The sequence below is a fragment of the Rhincodon typus genome, chromosome 3, assembly GCF_021869965.1.
Source record: "Rhincodon typus isolate 14 chromosome 3, sRhiTyp1.1, whole genome shotgun sequence".
Taxonomy (NCBI): Eukaryota; Metazoa; Chordata; class Chondrichthyes; order Orectolobiformes; family Rhincodontidae; genus Rhincodon; species Rhincodon typus.
Window position 1 is genome coordinate 116,329,839 of NC_063334.1, and position 20,363 is coordinate 116,350,201.

General features: G+C 42.9%; 1 protein-coding gene across 1 annotated transcript in view; it reads right to left on the bottom strand.

Moving 5' to 3' along the window:
- Positions 1-20,363, bottom strand: part of galntl6 (polypeptide N-acetylgalactosaminyltransferase like 6) — a 248,889-nt gene that overhangs the window by 135,176 nt on the left and 93,350 nt on the right. Inside the window, exon 8 of the mRNA XM_048594039.1 lies at positions 6,878-7,061. Coding sequence (XP_048449996.1) covers positions 6,878-7,061 — 184 coding nt within the window. The remainder of the gene's footprint in view (positions 1-6,877; positions 7,062-20,363) is intronic.

Here is a 20,363-nt window from a genome sequence, read left to right on the forward strand (position 1 = left end):
GTCAGCCTTCCTGCTCCTCTGATGCTGCTTGGCCTGCTGTGTTCATCCAGCTCTGCACCTTGTTATCTCAGATTCTCCAGCATCTGCAGTTCCTGCTATCTCTGAAACAACTTATTTAATAGCCTCCAAGGAAAGGCTATTTAGTGCTTAAACCAGCAGGTGGTGCTGTAGGCCTAGTAACATGATTCAGAGCCTGTTCTGAAATCGTCCAATTTCTTCATCTGCTCCTTGATTTCCACGCTACTTGCTTGCCAACTCTCAATGTTTCACTCGGGTCCAATACCGTGGTTTGTGCCCACTAGAGTATGCATCATAGTTTTAAAACATCTGTGAGAATCACGTTAGGCTCTCTCTCTTTCTGTCTTACAGAAAACATTCCAAATCCTGACTCATGGGACGTCTTCTTCACCATAATCCCTGTAGCCTTGGGACAGTGGTCTGGAAATATCTTCATTTTAAAATTCTCAGTCTTATGCTCAAATCCCTATTTCCTCCAGCCTCAAAGTCCTCTGATATCTCTATGTTCTCCCAAATCCGGTCTTGCGAGCATCCATTATTTATTCCCTTTGCACTACAATGTTCGCGCATTCAACTGCTCGGGCCCAGAACGCTGGAATTTCCCCCTTAAAGCTCCCCGCTCTGTTCTCCTGGACATAACTGAATGAGGAGGCTGACTGCATTCCACCACCACCGAAGCGGCCTCCACGCTCCCAGAAGCCTGTCCCCCACAGCCAAAGCACACTGCAGCTGGTGCAGAGTGGGATTTGCATTTCTCAGGGAGAGGAGGAGATCTTATTCCCTCCCGATCTGTTGGCCAGTCCGATTGCCTTTCTGAGCACCACGAACGGGGCAATGGGCGCTGTCAACTCTATAAACCAGCCCCACGGGATGGATGTTCCAATGGAATGTGGAGGCATCTACTTTGGAGCATTGATGGGGAAGGGGATCGATCGTCTGTGGAAGAGGGCTGTGGAGGGGTGGATCGTAAAGTTCTGGGTGTGGGGGAAGGCTGGGGGCGAGATGCTATCTTCTCAGAGGCTAGCCCCCAGATGCACAACTGAAAGTAGTACCACCCTCCGACTTCCTTTCCTCCCTTAACATCGAAACTTGACATAAAACCAAGCTGCACCCTCCCACTTCTCTGGCCACATCATACACAGTAAAAATCCAGTCAACTTGAGCTTTAACTTGCTGAGTTGACTTTTAGTTATTTATTTAAATATAATCCCCTTGATATTATGGGGGTTAGCTCTGGCGGGTAGGGGGTGTGGATAGGAAGATGATGGACTGAGTACCACTTTGCATATCTGAATAGAATAGGATAGGCTTTATTGCCACATATACTCAATGAGTATAGTGAAAAGTTTATACATCGCCAATTACAGCACCGACTTAGATATAACAGTACATAGACACAGCTTCTTTTGTGACAAGATTTAGACAATACGGAAGTAAGATGTCCAGCATTACATAAAAGAGTTCAGTACACCAGCTGGCACTTAGCTTCCAGTGTGCACTGGGCCCTAGCTCCACACTGTGAGGGTGGGATGCCGCTGCAGGAGGCTCGGAGGCCCCTATGGGAGGAGGCCACTGTACCAGGCAGGGAAGTTGCCATGCCAAGCTGGGAAGCCGCTGCGCCAGGCTGGGAGTCATTGCCAGAGGCCGGGAATCATTGCTCGCCAGAAGCTGGGAATCGTCGTTGGAGACTGGGAATCGTCATTCCTTGCTGGAGGTCGCCAGAGGACGGGAGTCATCAAAGGCCAGGAGTTGAAGGGAAGAAAGAAATACACTAGGGAGAAGAGAAAGAAGAAAAGGAGAAGAGTGGGTGGAGCTGACGAATTCTGGCTGGAGCGTCCTACTCTGCCGCCATCTTGCAATAAAATCCAGTTCCTGAGGAAGGGTCACCTCCTGTTTTCTCCTTCACAGATGCTGCTGAGCTTTTCCAGCAACTTTGTTTTTATTCCGGTTCCTTCTCTCTTTTCTCCTCAAAGATGTTCTTTCATTCTTTAACCAACCATTCAGTGGCCTGTCCCGGTATCTTCTCCATTTATGGTTCTATGTCAAATTTTCATTCATAATTGGTCAATGGTTAAACCTCAGTCAGCTTGCTCAGGAACAATGGCGGTGGCGAGAAAGAGAAGGAAAAATAGGATGACTGTTTACAACTCTACCCTATCTCCATGCTGACCATAGTCCAATCAGTGGGCATCCTCCCCTCATACGGTATAAATTGATGTTTTCTTCCTCCATTTGCTTTCTTGTGTTTTGATGCTGATGAGTGCAAGGTGGAAACAAATGCCGACGTCAGATCTCTTTTTAAGCAATGTAAAAATCTGTTTGCGCTCCATTGGGTAGGATTCATGGTTGTGCTCTAAACATGAAAATGTAGCCTGATGTCCAGGAGCAGCTCAGTGTTACTAATCCTGAAGGGTCACCCTGGAATCCCCAAGGATTGAAAATTGATCTCCAGGGCACTGCTTTAATCAATACCCAGGAGAAACATTGTAGGGGCATCTGAATAAAATGGAGTGTTTTTATTCATTGCCTTTGATCACCTTTGCTTCTGTTATGCACATAGAGATAATGAAGAAAGGCAGGGAAGGTTAGAGTTCAGAGGTCAAGTGTGGATCCTGTGTTTGTCTCCTTGGTGCTTGTTTTGTTGCCCAGTGTGTAGCCGGTGACAAGTGGTGATCCACAAGGGTCAGTGTTGGGACCACAACTGTTCACTTTATACATTAATGATCTAGTTGAAGGAACTGAGGGTATTCTGGCTACTTTTGCAGACGATACAAAGATAGGTGGTGGGACAGGTAGTATTGAGTAGTCAGGGAGGCTGCAGAAGGATTTGGACAGGTTAGGAGACCGGGCAAAGCAGTGGCAGATGGAGTACAATGTGGGAAAGTGTGAGGTCGTGCACTTTGGTAAGAATGAAGGCATGGACTGTTTTCTAAATGGGGAGAAAATTCAGAAATCTGAAGTACAAAGGGACTTTGGAGTTCTAGTCCAGGATTCTCTCAAGGTAAACTTGCAGGCTGAGTCAGGGGTCAGGAAGGCAAATGCAATGTTGGCATTTATTTTGAGAGGACTAGAATATAAAAGCAGGGATGTACTCCTGAGGCTTTATAAGGCCCTTGTCAAGCCACATTTGGAGTATTGTGTGCAGTCTTGGGCCCCATATCTCAGGAAGGATGTACTGGCCCTGGAGCGGGTTCAGAGGAGGTTTACGAAAATGGTCCCAGGAATGAGAAGCTTAACATATGAGGAATGTTTGAGGACTCTGGGACTATATTCATTGGAGTTTAGAAGGATGAGGGGGGATCTAATTGAAACTTACAGAATACTGAATGGCCTGGACCGAGTGGATGTTGGGAAGATGCTTCCATTGTTTAGGAGAGACTCGGTCCTGAGGGCATAGCCCTAGAGTAAAGGGAAGATCTTTAGAATGGAAATTAAGAGAAACTTCTTCACCCAGAGAGTGGTGAATCTACGAAATTCATTGCCACAAAAGGCTGTGGAGGCCTGGTCATTGAGTATATTTAAGACAGAGATAGGTTCTTGATTATCAAGGGGTCAAGGATTATGGGGAGAAAGTGGGAGAATGGGTTTGAGAAACTTATCAGCCGTAATTGAATGGCTGAGCAGACTCGATGGGCTGAATGGCCTAATTTCTGCTCCTATGTCTTATGGTCTTATGATCAATGGACATGAGGGCCAAGGCTCCTATTGGCTGGAATTATAGCTTGACCTATCAATATTTCAGCCAATCAGGAAGCTAGAATATGTGGCTTTACCTGCTAGTGTCGTATGGCGCCATGGCAACCTTTGCCACATAAAATAGTGGCAAAAAATCCAAAGTTCTATTGCAACAGCAAATCCATTTGTAGAGGGTTTCTATATTCATTCATGGGATATCGGGGCTCAGCAGCAAGACCAACATTTGTTTCCCATCCTTCATTTGTCCCTGATCTGAGTGGCTTGCTACGCTGTTTTAAGAGTCAACCACATTGCTGTGGGTCTGGAGTCATATATAGACCAGACCAAGTGACCACAGCAGATTTCCTTTATTTTTTATTCACTTGTGGGACGTGGATGTCACTGGCTGGGCCAGCATTGCTATTGCCTGTCCCTAGTTACATTTAAGAAGGTGGTGGTGAGCTGTTTTCTTGGCCATCTGCTGCAGTTTGATCCACAATGCCATTCAGGAGGGTTTTTGACCCAGCGACGCTGAAGGAACGGCAATACTTTTCCAAGTCAGATGGTGAGTGGCTTGGACGGGAACTTGCAGGTTTGTGGTGTTCCCATGTCTCTGTTGCCCTTGCCCTTCTAGATGGAAGTGCTCATGGGTTTGGAAGGTTCTGTCTAAGGATCTTTGGTGTATTTCTGCAGTGCATCTTGTAGATAGTGCACACAACTGCTACTGAGGGTCAGTGGTGGAGGGAGTGGATGCTTGTGGATGTGGTGCCAATCGAGTGAGGTGCTTTGTCCTGGATGGTGTCAAGCTTCTTGAGTGTTGTTGGGGCTGCACTCATCCAGGCAAGTGGGGAGTATTCCATTACACTGCTGACTTGTGCCTTGTAGATGGTGGACGGGCTTTGGGGAATCAGGAGGTGAGTTACTCATTGCAGTATTCCTAGCCTTTGACCTGCTCTAGTAGCCACTGTGTTTATGTGTTGAGTCCTGTTGAGTTTCTGGTCAATGGTAACCGCAATTCCTTTCCTAAAGGACATTAGTGAACCAGGTGTTTATTTTTACAAACATTGACAATGGTTCTGTGGTCACTACTGCTAAGATTAGTTTGTAATTTGAGATCTATTGCAATTAAATTCTCACGGTGAGATTTGAAACCCAACTTTAGCCGGGGCTTCTGGCTGACTGGGCTGGTGACATTGGCTCTCAGGCCAAGTGGAGGGTGGGGTTGGGGTCATGGAATGGTGTGCTGGCAGTGTTCACCTGGCAGAGATTTTTATCAAACTGCCAAACTCGGTGTTGATTCGAAGAGGCCGAGGTGACCCTTGGAAACTAACGAACCAAAATGATAGCCTCCAGCTGTGATGGAGCAGCCTGCAGTTCAGCTTGGAGAGAGAGGGACCGCTTCTCTTTTTTTGTTAACATTTCTAGTTTTTTTCAGTTTAAATATGCCCCTGAACAAGGAATGGTGCTTGGCTGACAAGGCCTCTGAGCCTGCCTGGAGTTCTGGCCTCTCGGGGTCTGCCACTGGGAGGCAGCTGGCTTAGACCCTGCAGCCTTGGGGACAGTCTTCAGGAAGTAGGCCTTACTAGGCTTTGAATCTGGCTCAGTTGGCTCCCAGGCAGTTACAGGGGCTGGGGGTGGTGAAGGGCAGGTGGCGCTGACAGTCAGACATGGGGGTTGGACTGTAAACTGCCACGCCCACCCATTTCTGCACATGCTCCCACCGGGGCTCCGAATCCCCAAGTAACTGCCCAATCAAGCAGACTCTCGCTGCACGGGGTGGAGAGAGAGGTGGGGGGGTGGCGTCTAGTTGCTTTCCTGCATTGCCCATCATCACTGTTGCATCAAGCTGGGCTGGGTTGGGGGGGTGGTTTGATTTGGTTCTGTTTGCTGGATGGCTGGTCAGTGAGTTTAGTTCCTGTACCAGCTAATGTTGATACAAAGGACACAGTGGCTCAGTGGTTAGCACCGTTGCCTCACAGTGCCAGGGCCCTCGATTCATTTCCAGCTTTGGGTGACTACCTGTGGAGTTTTCACACTCTCCCTGCATCTGTAGTTTCCTCCAGGTGCTCCAGTTTCTTCCCACAGTCCAAAGATATGCAGGTAAGGTGGATTGACCATACTAAACTGTCCATTGTCTACAGAGGTGTTCAGGCCAGAGGGGTTAGCCATGGGAAAAGAGGGGTTGTGGGTATGGGGTTGAGTCTGTGGGACAGTAAGCTATTCTACATCAGTAAGATCCCAGAGCTGAGGGCTTTCTGTTACCTGGGGAAATGCCAGGCACTGGACTTGTTCTCCTGACAGGACACAAGGTTCAACGGAAGTGGTTAAAATTATCTAAGGTTCAAATGAAGTAATTAAGGGGCATCCAGTTTCATTGCACAGGATAAAAGTCAGAGGTTACAAACTTAAGATAACAGGCAAAAAAGATAGACATTAAATGAAGAGAAGGATATTTTTATCCTGATTATTTTGACCCAGAATGAACAGTCTGAAAGATCAATGGAGGAAGATTCGATTATAATATTCAAAACAAAAGTGATATTTGCTTATTAAAATCATGGACTATGCGCAGCTCAAAGTGGGCCATTCAAATTGTTGTACCTGTACTGACCCTCTTTAGGAATAACTTGTCTAGTACCACTCCCTTGCCTTCTCCCCCTCTAACCCTGTACATTCCTCACGAATTATCCAATGCCCTCTTGAATGCCCTCAATTGAATCCGTCTCCACTGCTTTCTCAGGGACTGCATTCGAGATCCTAACCACTCGCTGAGTGAAAAATACTTTCCCTCATGTCTTTTTTGCTTCTTGTACCAACTGTCTCAAATCTGTGCCGTTTGGCTGTCAATCCTCCCACACCTGGGAACGGTTTCTCCTTTTGATCAGGAAAATTCTGCGAGGCTGCGGGATGAGCTGAATAGCTTGCTCGATGAAGCTGTTAAAAACTCGATGTTCTGAATGCCCCCCTCCAGCTTTTCTAAACTAGAGAGCTCATTTGGGGTAAAGCAGGGAGAAATGTCTTCCAAAGAGAAAAGGCACACTGTGAAAGTATGAAAAGACACAAATCCTTTCTAAAAATACAACGGCATTATAGATTTATAGCCACTGCTGCTGTCTGAAATTTGCCAACTGCACAAAACTGCTGCATTGTTTGATCTGCCATTCTTTCTGTCCGTGCTACTTACTCAAATGGGTCACTGGGATCAGCCCTCTGGAGCTCAGGTGGGATGGGAATACGTTTGTAGTACATCTCCCAGTCGAAGGCTCCCCTCATTGCGTCTCCAGCTTGCATCTCATAGCCGAAATGATTGTGGTCAATGACATCGATCATTGGACACACAATGGTCCTGCGGTCCTGAGCAATCTGGTCTGAAAGATGAAAGGGAATGCCATGGAGAGAAACATTAATCCAAGCCTCATCCATCATAATCACACTCTACCCTATCCTAGAGGATGTTGTGACATTTGCCTGCCCCACTGCACACACAACTGTTCAATGCACTGTGGACCATCATGTGGCTGGCCAGTGATTAGAAACTACTGGATTCCTTTTATAGTGGATCTCCTCTAGCGAGGCTAAACAAATCTCAGCCATCTACATCTCTGTCACTCAGGCTGACTAAACTGTCCCAAATCTGTCAAGCATTGATTACTCACAAAATATCTGTTGCACACTATTTCAAAATCCTACACTTCGCAGTATACCATGTCTCCATCTGTGCCATAGGTTGCACCACCAAACACAATGGGGGAATGCTATAACTAGAAGTTAAGGGATAACTCCATCTCAACCTTGGCATCACAGAATTGTTACAGCACAGAAAGTGGCCATTCGGCCCATTGTGTCTGCACCACCTCCCCAGGTGAGCATTTCACTTAGTGCCCTCTGCTGCCTCCTCCTGCTAACCCTACACAATGGTTTCCTTTCCAATTAACCGTCCAATTTCCTCTTTAATTCTTTGATTGAACCTCTGCCATGCTCTCAGAGCATTCCAGAATGCCACACCATAAAATATAGACAATTAAATCTGGTTTCCTCACACTGTCCAAAGTTGTGCAGGTTAGGTGATTGGCCAATGGAAATGCAGGGTTATAGGGATAAGGTAGGGGTGGAATGCTCTTCAGAGGGTCAGTGTGGACTGGATGGACTGAATGGCCTGCTTCTACACTGTATGGATTCTATGAGTATATGAATATTTAAATTGCATTGACCAACCTAAACACGTGAGCCTTTGCTTTGTGAGGAAAACAATAAGAATGAGCTGGAATCTTTAAAATGGCCACAAGTCCTTTAAGCTGAAGGTAGCTCTCTCAATAGGAATTTACAAAGGCATGCCTGAATAATGTGGCTGATAGTCTCTACCACACCCTGAAAGACTATTTGAAGCATAATCAGGGGAGGTGATGGCCTAGTGATATTATTGCTGGACTGTTAATCCAGAGACCCAGATAAAATTCTGGAATTTGGTGGAATTTGAATTCAATAAAATATCTGGAATTAAGAATCTAACGATAACCATGAATCCATTGCCAATTGTTGGAAAAACCCATCTGGTTCACTAATGTCCTTTAGGGAAGGAAACTACTATCCTTACCTGGTCTGGCCTACATGTGACCCACAGCAATGTGACTCTTAACTGCCCTCTGGGCAATTAGGTATGGGCAATATATGCTGCCTGGTCAGCGATGCCCTCATCCCATTAATGAATAAAAAAATTTACATGAACATTGGGAGGTTGATTCGCTCAGTTGGCTGAACAGCTTGGCTCTGACTCCGCGAAATAACAAAATCGTGGGTTCAATTATCACACTGGCTAAGGTTACCACGAAGAATTGTCCTTTTCAACCTCTCCCCTCACCTGAGGTGTGGTGACCCTCAGATTAAACCACCACCAGTCATCTCTTTATCGTGAGAGAGCAGCACCATGGTCTAGTAAGATGATGGCACCTTCTGTATTTTTACCTAATATTAAAATGAATCATCTGGAATATATAACTCACTATGAGGCCATGACATATTACTGGGGGATGATGCTTCTCAACTACAGCTATTACTAGAACAAAGATTATATCATTATTCAAAGAGAAAGATTGAATTCTGCCCTCCCTCCACCCTCCCCCTCACCCCCCAATCTACACCAGATCTAGCCTCTCTCATAACACAGAATCTATACAATGATCTATACAGATCTCTGACAATGGACCAGCAAACCTTAACCTGTGCATAGACTGGAATAGTAGTATGTAAGGGGCAGTGACTGACAAGCACTCTTAGATTGTGCTCAAGGGATGTTCCTATAGCAGTATGTATCCAGTCCAACAAGAATGTAGACACTGCTAAACCCAGTTCTTGGGGATAAAATGAGTGAAGTACCAAATGACAATGGAGGACCATTTTGATGACAGTGATCATTGTATCATAAGGTATGTATGATATGCATCGTATCATGTGGGCAGCACAGTAGCTCAGTGGTTAGCACTGCGGTCTCACAGTGCCAGGGACCCGGGTATGATTCTGTGATTGTCTGTGTGGAGTTTGCATGTTCTTCCTGTGTCTAATCCAGTTGCTCTGGTTTCCTCGCACTATCCAAAGATGTGTAGGTAGATTGGCCATGCTAAATATCCCTATCGTGTCCAACAACATGCAGGCTATGTGGGTTGGCCCTGGTAAATGTGGGGCTATGGGAAGAGGATGTGAGAGCTGGGTCTGGGTGGGCTGTCCTGCAGAGGGTCAATGCAGAGTTGATGGGATGAATGGCCTCTATATGCACAGTGGGGATTCTCTAAGATTTAGGAATGACAGTGGGAAATGACATTGGTCATTGGTTGGTAAGAATATTCAATAGGACAGGAACAGAGCTGGGCCAGACGGACCAGAAAAAAGTCCGACAGGAAGAACAATAGGCTACCTATAGAGGAGATCATTTGGGCACAGTCAGTGTATATTTCCTCAAAAAAGAAAGATAGGACAAACAAATCCAGAATTCCCTGGCTGAGAAAGGAGATAGAAATTAAATTAAAGAAGAAATTAGGTGTTGGGTTGTAAATAGAATGAAGAACAAAGGAGGTAGAGAAGCAAAAGAGTTTATGGAGAAAGACTGGCAGCTAATGTAAAGGGAAATCCCAAATTCTTCTATAAGCACATCGGTTGTAAAAGGTTAGTGAAAAAAGGAGTAAGGTTGATGAGGGACCAAAAGGGATTTGCAAATGGTGGCAAGAGGCATGGCTGAGGTGTTAAACAAATATTTTGCATCTATATTTACTTGCAAGGCAGATGTTACCCAAGGCCATGATGTCAGAGGGGGAAACTCAGTCAGAAGAATTTAAAATTGATAAGGAAGACATACTGAATACAGTATCAGTAATTAAAGTTTGCAACTCACTGGAACCGGATGAAATGTATCCAAGAATATTGAAGGAAGTGAGAGTGGAAATTGCAGGGGGACTGGCAATAATCTTGGCCTTGTTCAAAATAAGTTGCAAAGACAGTTTCAGCAATGACAGCTGGTTAGTTGATATTCAGTGGTGAGGAAACTTCTAGAAACAATTATTTAGGGTAAAATTAGTAGCCATATGAAAAATGTGGATTCATTTGGAGTAGTCAGCATGGATTTGTTAAGGGACAATTATGTTTCACTAACTGCTTTGAAGAGGTCAGAAGTCACACAACACCAGGTTATAGTCCAACAGGTTTACTTGAAATCACAAGCTTTTGGAGCACTGCTCACTCCACCTGATGAAGGTGCAGTGCTCAAAAAGCTTGTGATTACAAATTAACCTTTTGGACTGTAACCTGGTTCTGTGTGACTTCTGACCTTGTCCACCCCAGTCCAACACCGGCACCTCCACATCATGCTTTGAAGAGGTAACAGGGAAGGTTAATGATAGCAAGGCTGTTGATGTGGTGTACATGGACCTCCAGAAGGTGTTTTATAAAGTGCGACACAACAGCCTTGTGAAAAATGTTATAGGTCCTGGAAATAAAAGGAATCGTAGCAATTTGGACATAAAGTTGGCTGAGAGATAGGATGGATAATTGTTAATGGGCATTTTTCCAGCTGGTGGAAGGTTTGATGTACATTGCCCAGGGTTTGGTAGTGGGACTTTTGCTTCTCTTGATATATAAAAGTATGTAGATCTTGATGTGCAAGAGGAAATTACAACATTTCCAAAGGACACAAACTTGGAAGAATTATGAACTGTGAGGAGGACAGTGTAGAACTTTGTTGATGGGGTGATGAATAGGTGGCAGATGAACTTCAATTTGGAGATATGTGAGTGATACACTTGAGTACAAAGAACATAGTGAGTCAGTAAAAAATAAGTGTACTATTCTAAAGAAGAGAAAGAAATTCTAAAGAAGTTCTTCTAAGGACAGAGAAGTAGACAGTATTCTATGCTTCATTGGTAGGGAGATATATTGAACCTAGGTAGGTCACTGGTTAGACCTCAGCTGGAGTTCATTGTTTAGATGTGTGCACCAACAATTTAGGAAAGATGTGAATTCATTGGAGAGAGTGCAGTAGAGGTGATACAAGAGATATAGGCCATTCAGCTCATTTGGTCTGCTTTGCTCTTCAATGAAATCCTGGCTGAAATGATCATCCTCAACTCCACTTTCCTGCTTTTTCCCCATAACTTTTGATTCCCTTATTGATTAAAGATCTATCTATCTATCTATCTCAGGCTTGAATATACTTAATGGCCCAGCCTCAATAGCCCTCTGCCTAAAGAATTCCACAGATTGACTCTGAGAGAAGAAATTCCTCCTCATCTCAGTCTTAAATATGTGACACTTTATTCTGAGATTATGCACTTAGGTCCTAGACTCTCCAACAACACTTCCGCATCTACCCTGTCCAGTCCCTTAAGAATCTTACATGTTTATTAAGGTGTCCTTTTATTCTTATAAACTCCAATGACTACAGGCCCAACTTACTGAATCTCTCATAGGACTGTCTCTCCATACCTGGAGTCAGCCTAGTGAACCTTCTTTGGACTATCTCCAATGTCAATATATTTTTGTTAGGTAAGGTGACTAAAGATGTTCTCAGTATTCCAGCTGTGGTCTCACTAGAGCTTTATATAATTTTAGCAAGACCTCCTATTTTATATTCCGTTCGCTTTGAAATAAAGGCCAATATTCCATTTGCCTTCCTATTACTGACTGACTAGAATGCTAATGTTTTGAGATTTATGCACTTCCAAATTCCCCTGTGCTATAGCTTTCTTCAGTCTTTCTCCATTTAAAAAAAAATTCAGCTCCTCATTAGAGTCATAGAGGTTAAGAGCATGGAAACATACCCTTCGGACCAACTTGTCCATGCCACCCAGTTTTCACAATTAAACTAGTCCCATTTGCCCACGTTCTATCCATGTACCTGTTCAAATATTTTTTAAATGACAAAATTGTACTCGCCTCCACATTACCTCTGGCAAACCATTCCAGACACTCACCACCCTCTGTATGAAAAGGTTGCCCCCTGGACCCTTTTGCATCTCTCCCCTCTCACCTTAACCTATGCCCTTTAGCTTTAGACTCCTTACCATGGGGAAAAGCTGTTGGCTATCTACCTTATCTATGCCTCTCATGATTTTATGAACGTCTATAATGTCAAACCTCAGTCTCCTATGCTACAGGGAAAGAAGTCCCAGGCTATCCAGCCTCTCCTTATAATTCAAACTTTCCAGTCCAGGTAGCATCCCAGTAAATGTTTTCCGCACTCTTTCTAATTTAATATCCTTTCTATAGTAGCGTGACCAGAACTGCATGCAGTACTCCAAATGTAGCCTCACTAACAAATTGTACAGCTGCAACAAGATGTCCTAATTCCTCTACTCAATGCTCTGACTGATGAAAACAAGCATGCCGAAAGGTTTCTTCACCACCCTGTCTACCTATGACTCCACTTTCAAGGAGCTATGAACATGTACCCCTAGATCAATTTGTTCTATAACACTCTCCAGGGCCCTACCATTGCCCTTACCCAGTTTGACCTACCAAAATGCAACACCTTGCATTTATATAAATTAAATTCCATCAGCCATTCCTCAGCCTACTGGCCCAGTTGATAAAAATTTCGCTGTATTCCCAGACAACCTTCTTCACTGTCCACTATACCACCAATCTTGGTATCATCCATAAATTTACTAACCATACCTTCTAAATTCTCATACAAATCATTTATATTACCATATTCTTCCTGTCAAAGCGGATAACCTCACATTTCCTCACACTATATTCTGCCAAGTTTTATCCACTCACTTAATCCGTCTATGCCCCTCTTCAAACTTATTTCGTCATCTCACTATTTACCACCCCATCTATTTTTGTGGAATCTATAAACTTGGCAATCGTACATTCACTTTCCTCATCCAAGTCAGTATTGTACATTGTAAATAATTGCAGCCTCATTGCTGATCCCTGTGGCACTCCACTAGTTACAGGTTGCTGTCCTGAAAATGCTCCCCTTATCCCAACTCTCTGTCTTCTATTAGTTAGTCAATCCTGTCTCCCTGTTGACATGCTACCTCCAACACCATAAGCACTTGTATTATTAAGTAACTTGATGTGTAGTTCCTAATCAAATGCTGTCTGAAAATCAAAATATATTACATCAACTGCTTCCCCTTTATTTATCCTAAAGAATCCTAATAAGTTTATTAGACATCATGTCACCTTTGTGAACCATGTTGACTCTATTTGATCATACTGCGTATTTTTAAATGCTCTGCTATTACATCTTTTGTAATAGATTCTAACATTTTCCGAAGAACAGATGTATTAACTAAGATTAATGTTATTAACTGGCCTATAGTTACCTGTTCTTTTCTCTCCTCCACTTTCTGACAATCAGTGCTGCATTGGCAGTTTTACAATCCTGTGGGATTACTCCAGAACCAAAGGATTCGTTGAAGATTACTACCAATGCATCCACTATCTCTGTAACTATTTCTTCTAATATCCCTAGGACGCATCCCATCGGGTCCAGTGGACCTCATGGTCTTTACCCCTATTAGATTCCCCAGCACATTTTCTCTAGCAATTGTTATTGTATTTATTTCATCTCTTCCTTTTGCCCCATTATTTAGCATCTTTGAAATGCTACTAATGTTTTACATAGAAACAAAGACGATAAGGAGCAGGAATAGACCGTTTGGCCCCCTTGAGCCTTCTCTGCCATTCCATATGATCATGGCTGATCATCGAGCTCAATACTATAATCCCCCCATATCCCTTGATCCATTTAAACACAAGAGCTATATCTACCTCCTTCTTGAAAACAAATCATGTTTCGGCCTTAATCCCTTTCTGTAGTAGTGAGCTCACAGGCTCACCACTCTTTGAGTGAGGAAATTTCTCATTATCTCAGTCCTAAAAAGTTTACCCCTTATTTTTAAATGATGACCCCGATTACTGGGCATCCCTACTCCTCAGGAACATCCTTCCTGCATCTAACTTGTCTAGTCCTGTTGAAATTTTATAGGTTTCTTTTAAGCTTCAGTGAATATAATCCTAACTGATTCAATCTGTCCTTATATGTCAGTCCTACCATCCCATGAATCAATTTGGTAAATCTTTGCTCTACTCCCTCTCTTGCAAGAATGTCCTTCCTCAGATAAGGAGACTAAAGCTGCACAAATATTCCAGGTATGGCCTCACCAATGTCCTGTATAATTGCAGCAAGTCATCCCTGCTCCTATACTCGAATCTGCTTGCAATGAAGGTCAACATTCTAGCTGACTTCGTCTCTGCCTGTTGTACCTACATTTTTGCCTTTAGTGAGTGTACAAGAACACCGAGGTCTTGTTGCACATTCCCCCCTCGCAATTTATAGCCATTCAGATAATAATCTGCTTTCTTATTTTTGTTACCAAAGTGGTAACCTCACATTTATCCACATTATACTGCATCTGCCATACATTTGCCCACTCACTCAGCCTGTCCAAATCACCATGCAACATCTCTGCATCCTCTTCACAGCTCACCCTTTCACCCAGCTTTGTGTCATCTGCAAATTTTGAAATGTTGCATTTAGTTCCCTCATCTAAATCACTAACATATATTGTAAATAGCTGGGGTTCTAGTACTGATCACTAAGTACCTCACTAGTCACTTCCTGCCATTCAGAAAAGGACCCTTTTAATCCTAAGCTTTATTTTCTGTCTGTGAACAAATTTTCTATCTATCCCAATAGACTATACCCAATCCTGTGTGCTTTAATTTTGGATATTAACCATTTAAGTGGGACTTTGTCAGAAGCCTTCTGAAAGTCCAAATGAACAACATTCACCGGCTCCCTCAATGAACCCAACAATTACATCCTCAAATAACTCTCGTAGATTTGTCAAGCATGATTTCCTTTTTGTAAATGCATGCTGACTTTATCTAATTCTACTGTAAGTGCTCCGCTGTAAAATCCTTTGTCATGTATTCCAGTATCTTCCCCACTACTGGTTGATAATTCCCCATTTTCTCTCCAGCTCCCTCTTTAAATAGTAGGGTTACATTAGATACTGTCCAATCTGTAGGAACTGTTGCAGAGTCTAAAGAATGGTGGAAGATGACCATCAATGCATCCACTATTTCTAGTGTCACTTCCTTAAGTACCCTGGGATGTAGATTATGAAGCCCTCGGGATTGACCAGCCTTCATTCCATGAATGTCTCCAACACCATTTCTCTAATACTGATTAGCTTCAGTTCCTCCCTCACTAAACCCTGTGTTCCCTATCATTTCCGGTATGTTATTCACGACCTCTTTGTGAACACAGAGTGAAGTATGAATTTAGTTCATCAGTCATTTCTTTGCTCCCCATGATACAATCCCTCGTTTCTGACTGTAAGAGACCTACTTTAGTTTTCACCAATCTTTTTTTCTTTACATACCTATAGAAACTTTACAGTCAGTTTCCACGTTCCCCCAAGGTTACTCTCTATTTTCCCCTTCTTAATCAATCCCTTGGTCCTCTTTTGCTGATTTCATAAACTGTTCCCAAACCTCAGGTCTATTGTTTTCTCTTGCCAATTTTTGTGCCTTTTTTTTGCATTTAATACATCTCTAATTTCCTTGGTTTGGTCACTTTTCTCTTTGCACTAGTGCGCCAGACAGGAATCAATAATTATTGTATTTTGCCCATTTACTCTTGAATGTTTGCCATTGCCTATGCATTGACATTACTTTCAATAAGATTTCCCAATCCATCATAACCAACTCCTATCTCATACCATCACAAATTCCCTTACATATCATGGTTGTTCATCCCCAAGGGGTGTTTCACAACTACATGACGAATTATTTCAGTTTAATTGCACAATACGCAGTCAAAATGGCCTGTCCTCCAGTTGGTTCCTCAACATATTGGTCCAGAAATCCATCCTGTTTACACTCTAGGAAAGAAAAAGTGAAGGAAAGGCTGGGAAAGAGAACAAGAAACAAGGAAAAAACTTTCTATCTGTAGCATCTTTCATAATTGCGGCATGTCCTAAAGTGCTTTCCATCAACTAAGGACTATTAGAATATGGACATTGTTGTAATGTAGGTAGCAGAGGGAAAACAGGACATTATAAAACATTTAGACAACATTCATTTCCAGGAAATTGTTACATTCAATCATTTAGAATTGGGCGTTAGAACCCCCGCTGATTTTTTGTTATTTTCATGGAATTATTTTATTAATTTTTGTTTGGAACTATGGACTGTGAGCTGAAGATGACTTTTGGGTAGCAGTTTGTTTATTTGTGAGGCCAGTCCTAGAAGTTAATTGGTTCTTGATCAAAGGATTCTACAGACTCTTTGACACTAGGGCAAAGCAGAATCTTTGACCAGATAGCAGATGGTTATGGCCATTAATGAGCTCAGTACCTGGGAATTGGTGCTGGTGGGCGTGAGGGAGAACATGATGGTCAAACATAGGGAGGGGATAGCATATTTGAACTGCTTTTTGGACTGTGTTTCTAACAGAAAGACTTTCGCTGTTGATGCTACAATGTGAAGATTTGTAAACTCTCTGCTTAACCCCTGATTAGCAGCTATTGGAAGTTTAGAGAATAGAAAGTAAGTTATAAGTATCACTGAACATTCCTCAGAGTGAACAGAAAAGGTGGCATGGATCAGCATCTGTAGAAAATCAACCAAGAAACAATCACGCCTGCCTGAGGAACAATGCAATGTGAAAACCAATTTAGTAATCTGACCAGTCTTGTTATTTTATTTGTTTTAATTTGTCCCTTAACTGTTTGTTTGAGTGTCTGCCTTGTGCGTGAATGGGTCTGAAAACAAAGGAGACGGGGTTTTGGGTTTAAGGACTAGACATGAATTTGATTACTTTATTGTTTAATTTTACTCTGTTGAAGTTACTATATTGTGAATAAATTGCCAAGTCTTTTGTTTAAGCTACAAACCCAGTGTCTAGAATTGATTATTCACAAAGTCTGGGATTTGTTATTCTAAAAACGTCTGGTTATGAACCATTGGGATCATTTTTTGAAGGTTCTAATATAACTGTGTTGCAAATACAGGGGTAGGGAGGCTAATTACATTCATTTGTCTGTCTCCATGTCATGACGGGACTGCATGAAAAACTTGAACATTTCAAACTGATCAGAAGTTGAAGGGATTTGTGAAAAGTAGGTTATGCCTGATGAATGCAATTGAATTTTTTGAAGAGGTGACTAAAGTAATGAATGGGAAATGGTTGTTTGTGGCTCTGGAAAGATATGGAAGTTTTAATCCTTGATTGAGTGCAATAAGCACCATTCATATGATAATGTCATGAGGACCTGACAGGAGAGTAAATTGGGATCCTACGTTAGAGAGGCCTAGGTCATCCCTACATTATTTGTAGTCATGTAAGGACTATTCTTATAATCTGTAAATATTACAGTGGTGCTAAATCTTGTTTACTCTACAAGATTCTTCTAGTTAGACCAGAAGACAGCTTCCTTCTCACACACCAGACCATGTAAATCTCTAATGAGCCATCACAGAGGATACTAATAGCACCGCACATGACAGAAATGACAATGATGATATTTATGTGGATGTCTGGGACGCATTCAACAAAGTTCTGCAGTTAGAAGCAGATACGGCAGCAAAGTTTAAGAGGCATTCAGACAGACACATGAACAGACAGAGAATAGATAGGTACAGACCAATGGTCGGCACAGACATGGTAGGCTGAAGGGCCTGTTCCAGTGCTGTACTGTTCTATGTTTTATGTTATAAGAGAGACTGTTGGCTATGCTTGACTTGGAACTGTGTAGCATTTTGGTTCAACATCTGTGAATGTTGTGATCCAGGTCCCTGTGGCTACAGAATATGTACCTTTCGGTATCAAGATATCAACTATTTGAAATGAAATTTATCTTTTAATCTGAAGAATATTTTGTTCATTTGTGTTTACTTTGTCAAAGTTCTATTTTGTGTCAAAAATCTATAAAATGTGGAATCTTGTTGGCCATTTTGCCTTGTGGGGGTCATTCAGTAAATTTGGTTGTTTTGGTTTAAGGCTCGCTTATGGGGATCAAAACACTTTGTTCTGACATTCTGAATTTGGGAACTGTTGATTCAAGCATATCGAACCAACTGAAGTAATTTCAGGAATGGCTTTAGTGGAGCTCCCGAAAGAAGCCTAATAACAAAGAGGCTTGGCATGTTATATACACAGCAAGATCTTCCAGAACTAGTCACTTTGTTCACCATTGTCACAGTATTGCATAGAAATGTTTCAAATGCCACAAGGCCATAAGAAATAGGAGTAGCCCACTTCGCCCATTCCATTTGCTCTACCGTATAATCAGATCAGGATAATCTGATGCGGATTAAACTCCACTGTCCTGTTTGGCTTCCATGATCCTTGTGGCCCTTGACTCAGCCTAGAATGTATTCAAGGACCAGCGCTGCTTCCTCACAGCACCAGGGACCCAGGTTCAATTCGACCCTCGGGTGACTGTCTGTGTGGAGTTTGCACATTCAACCCGTGTCTGCATGGGTTTCAGTCAGGTGCACTGACTGGTATCCTCCAACAGTCCAAAGATGTGCAAGATAGGTGGATTGGCCATGCTAAATTGACCCGTGGTGTCCAGGAATGTGCAGGCTAAGTGGGTTAACAATGGTAACTTAGGGTTCCACAATAGGGTGGGATGCTGTACGGAGGGTCAGTGCAGACTCGATGGACCGAATGGCCTCTTTCTGCACTGTAGGGATTCTATGATTCTATGAGCTAGTCTTCATACATACATGACAAGCCATGCAGCACCACTGCTTCCTGGCCTTTACTTTCTATTAAGATTCATCTTCCATTTACAGGATAAGGTGGCACCTAACTTGACAGAGCATCAAGTTGAATATAAGCACTGGCTTCACTACAGGCTCAGCATCACCATTTGGCGAGGCTTCATTTTGCAGAATATAGCTTTGCTGAGCTTTCGCGAGGGATTCTGTGCACAGTTTGAAGTGGTCATCATGGAACTAATTGGAAGGGACCCGAAGAGGGCAAGGTCAAGGCTGGTGTGGAGCCACTGCCTGCACGCCACATGCATTATTACTCATTATGCAGTAATCCTGTGATGTAGCATGGGTAAATCTCAATGACACACTCAGCTGCTGTCTCTATATCATAACCGACAATGTAATGTCACTGAGACCCGCAGGTTGCTTCTATAACTCCTCCTACCGAGGCTTCATCCACTTCACTTTTACAGAAAAGCTCAGCCAAGAGATTATTGTAGTGCCCCCACACTTTGGCAGCAAGTTTCAAAAACTCAAGACCTCAGCCGAGAGCCAGGCAAGTCACCACAACCTTATCAGGCCATTGGGCTGAGACAGACAACTGGTGGCGAGTTAACTTAAGGCCACCACACCTCAGGTGAGGGGAGAGGGTTAGAAGGAAAGTCCTTCATGGTAACCTCAGCTGGTAGCAAGAATTGTCAGCATTACACCGTTTTGCAAGCCAACTGTTCTAAATCAACCCCAGCTTAGAGCCAACACAAATGGTCAAGAGAGCAGACAGAATACTTGCCTTTACTAGTTGAGGCATAGAATATAAAAGCTGGGAGACTATGCTGGAACTTTATAAAATACTTGTTAGTTCATAGCTGGAGTATTGTGCAGCTCTGATCACCACATTATAGAAGAGATATTATTGTGTGAGAACAGCTACAGGGAAGATGTGCCTGGACTGAAGAATTTTGATTGTGGTGAAAGACTGGGTGGCTTAGGGTTGTTTTCTTTGGAACAGAGCAGGCTGAGGGGAGATCTAAGCAAAGTCAACAAAGTTATGGAGGTTCTAAACAGATATGGAAGGCCCAGTACTTCTTGATTGATGGCTTGTCAAAAGCCCTCAGACACAGTTAGAGAGGGAAAGAGAAAGGTCAGCAATAAACTCTACATTCAAGGGAAATGGGCTGCAACAAACTGCACCGTCAATGTTGATATTCAGGGATGTTTGCGGCCATTCCTGTGTCAATTCAACATCACCGACACAGCCATTTGTTACTTTGTATTGTCCAAGGATAGCTTTGAATCTGCTGTTGTTTCTGTTCACTTATCTACTTACTGCTTAATAAATCTGATTTTAACTCAGGCCACAGCCCGCTGAAGTGTTTATTTTACTGCCTCAAGGAAGATTACATCAGGTCATGTAATATAATCAGTAAACCAAAGTGTAA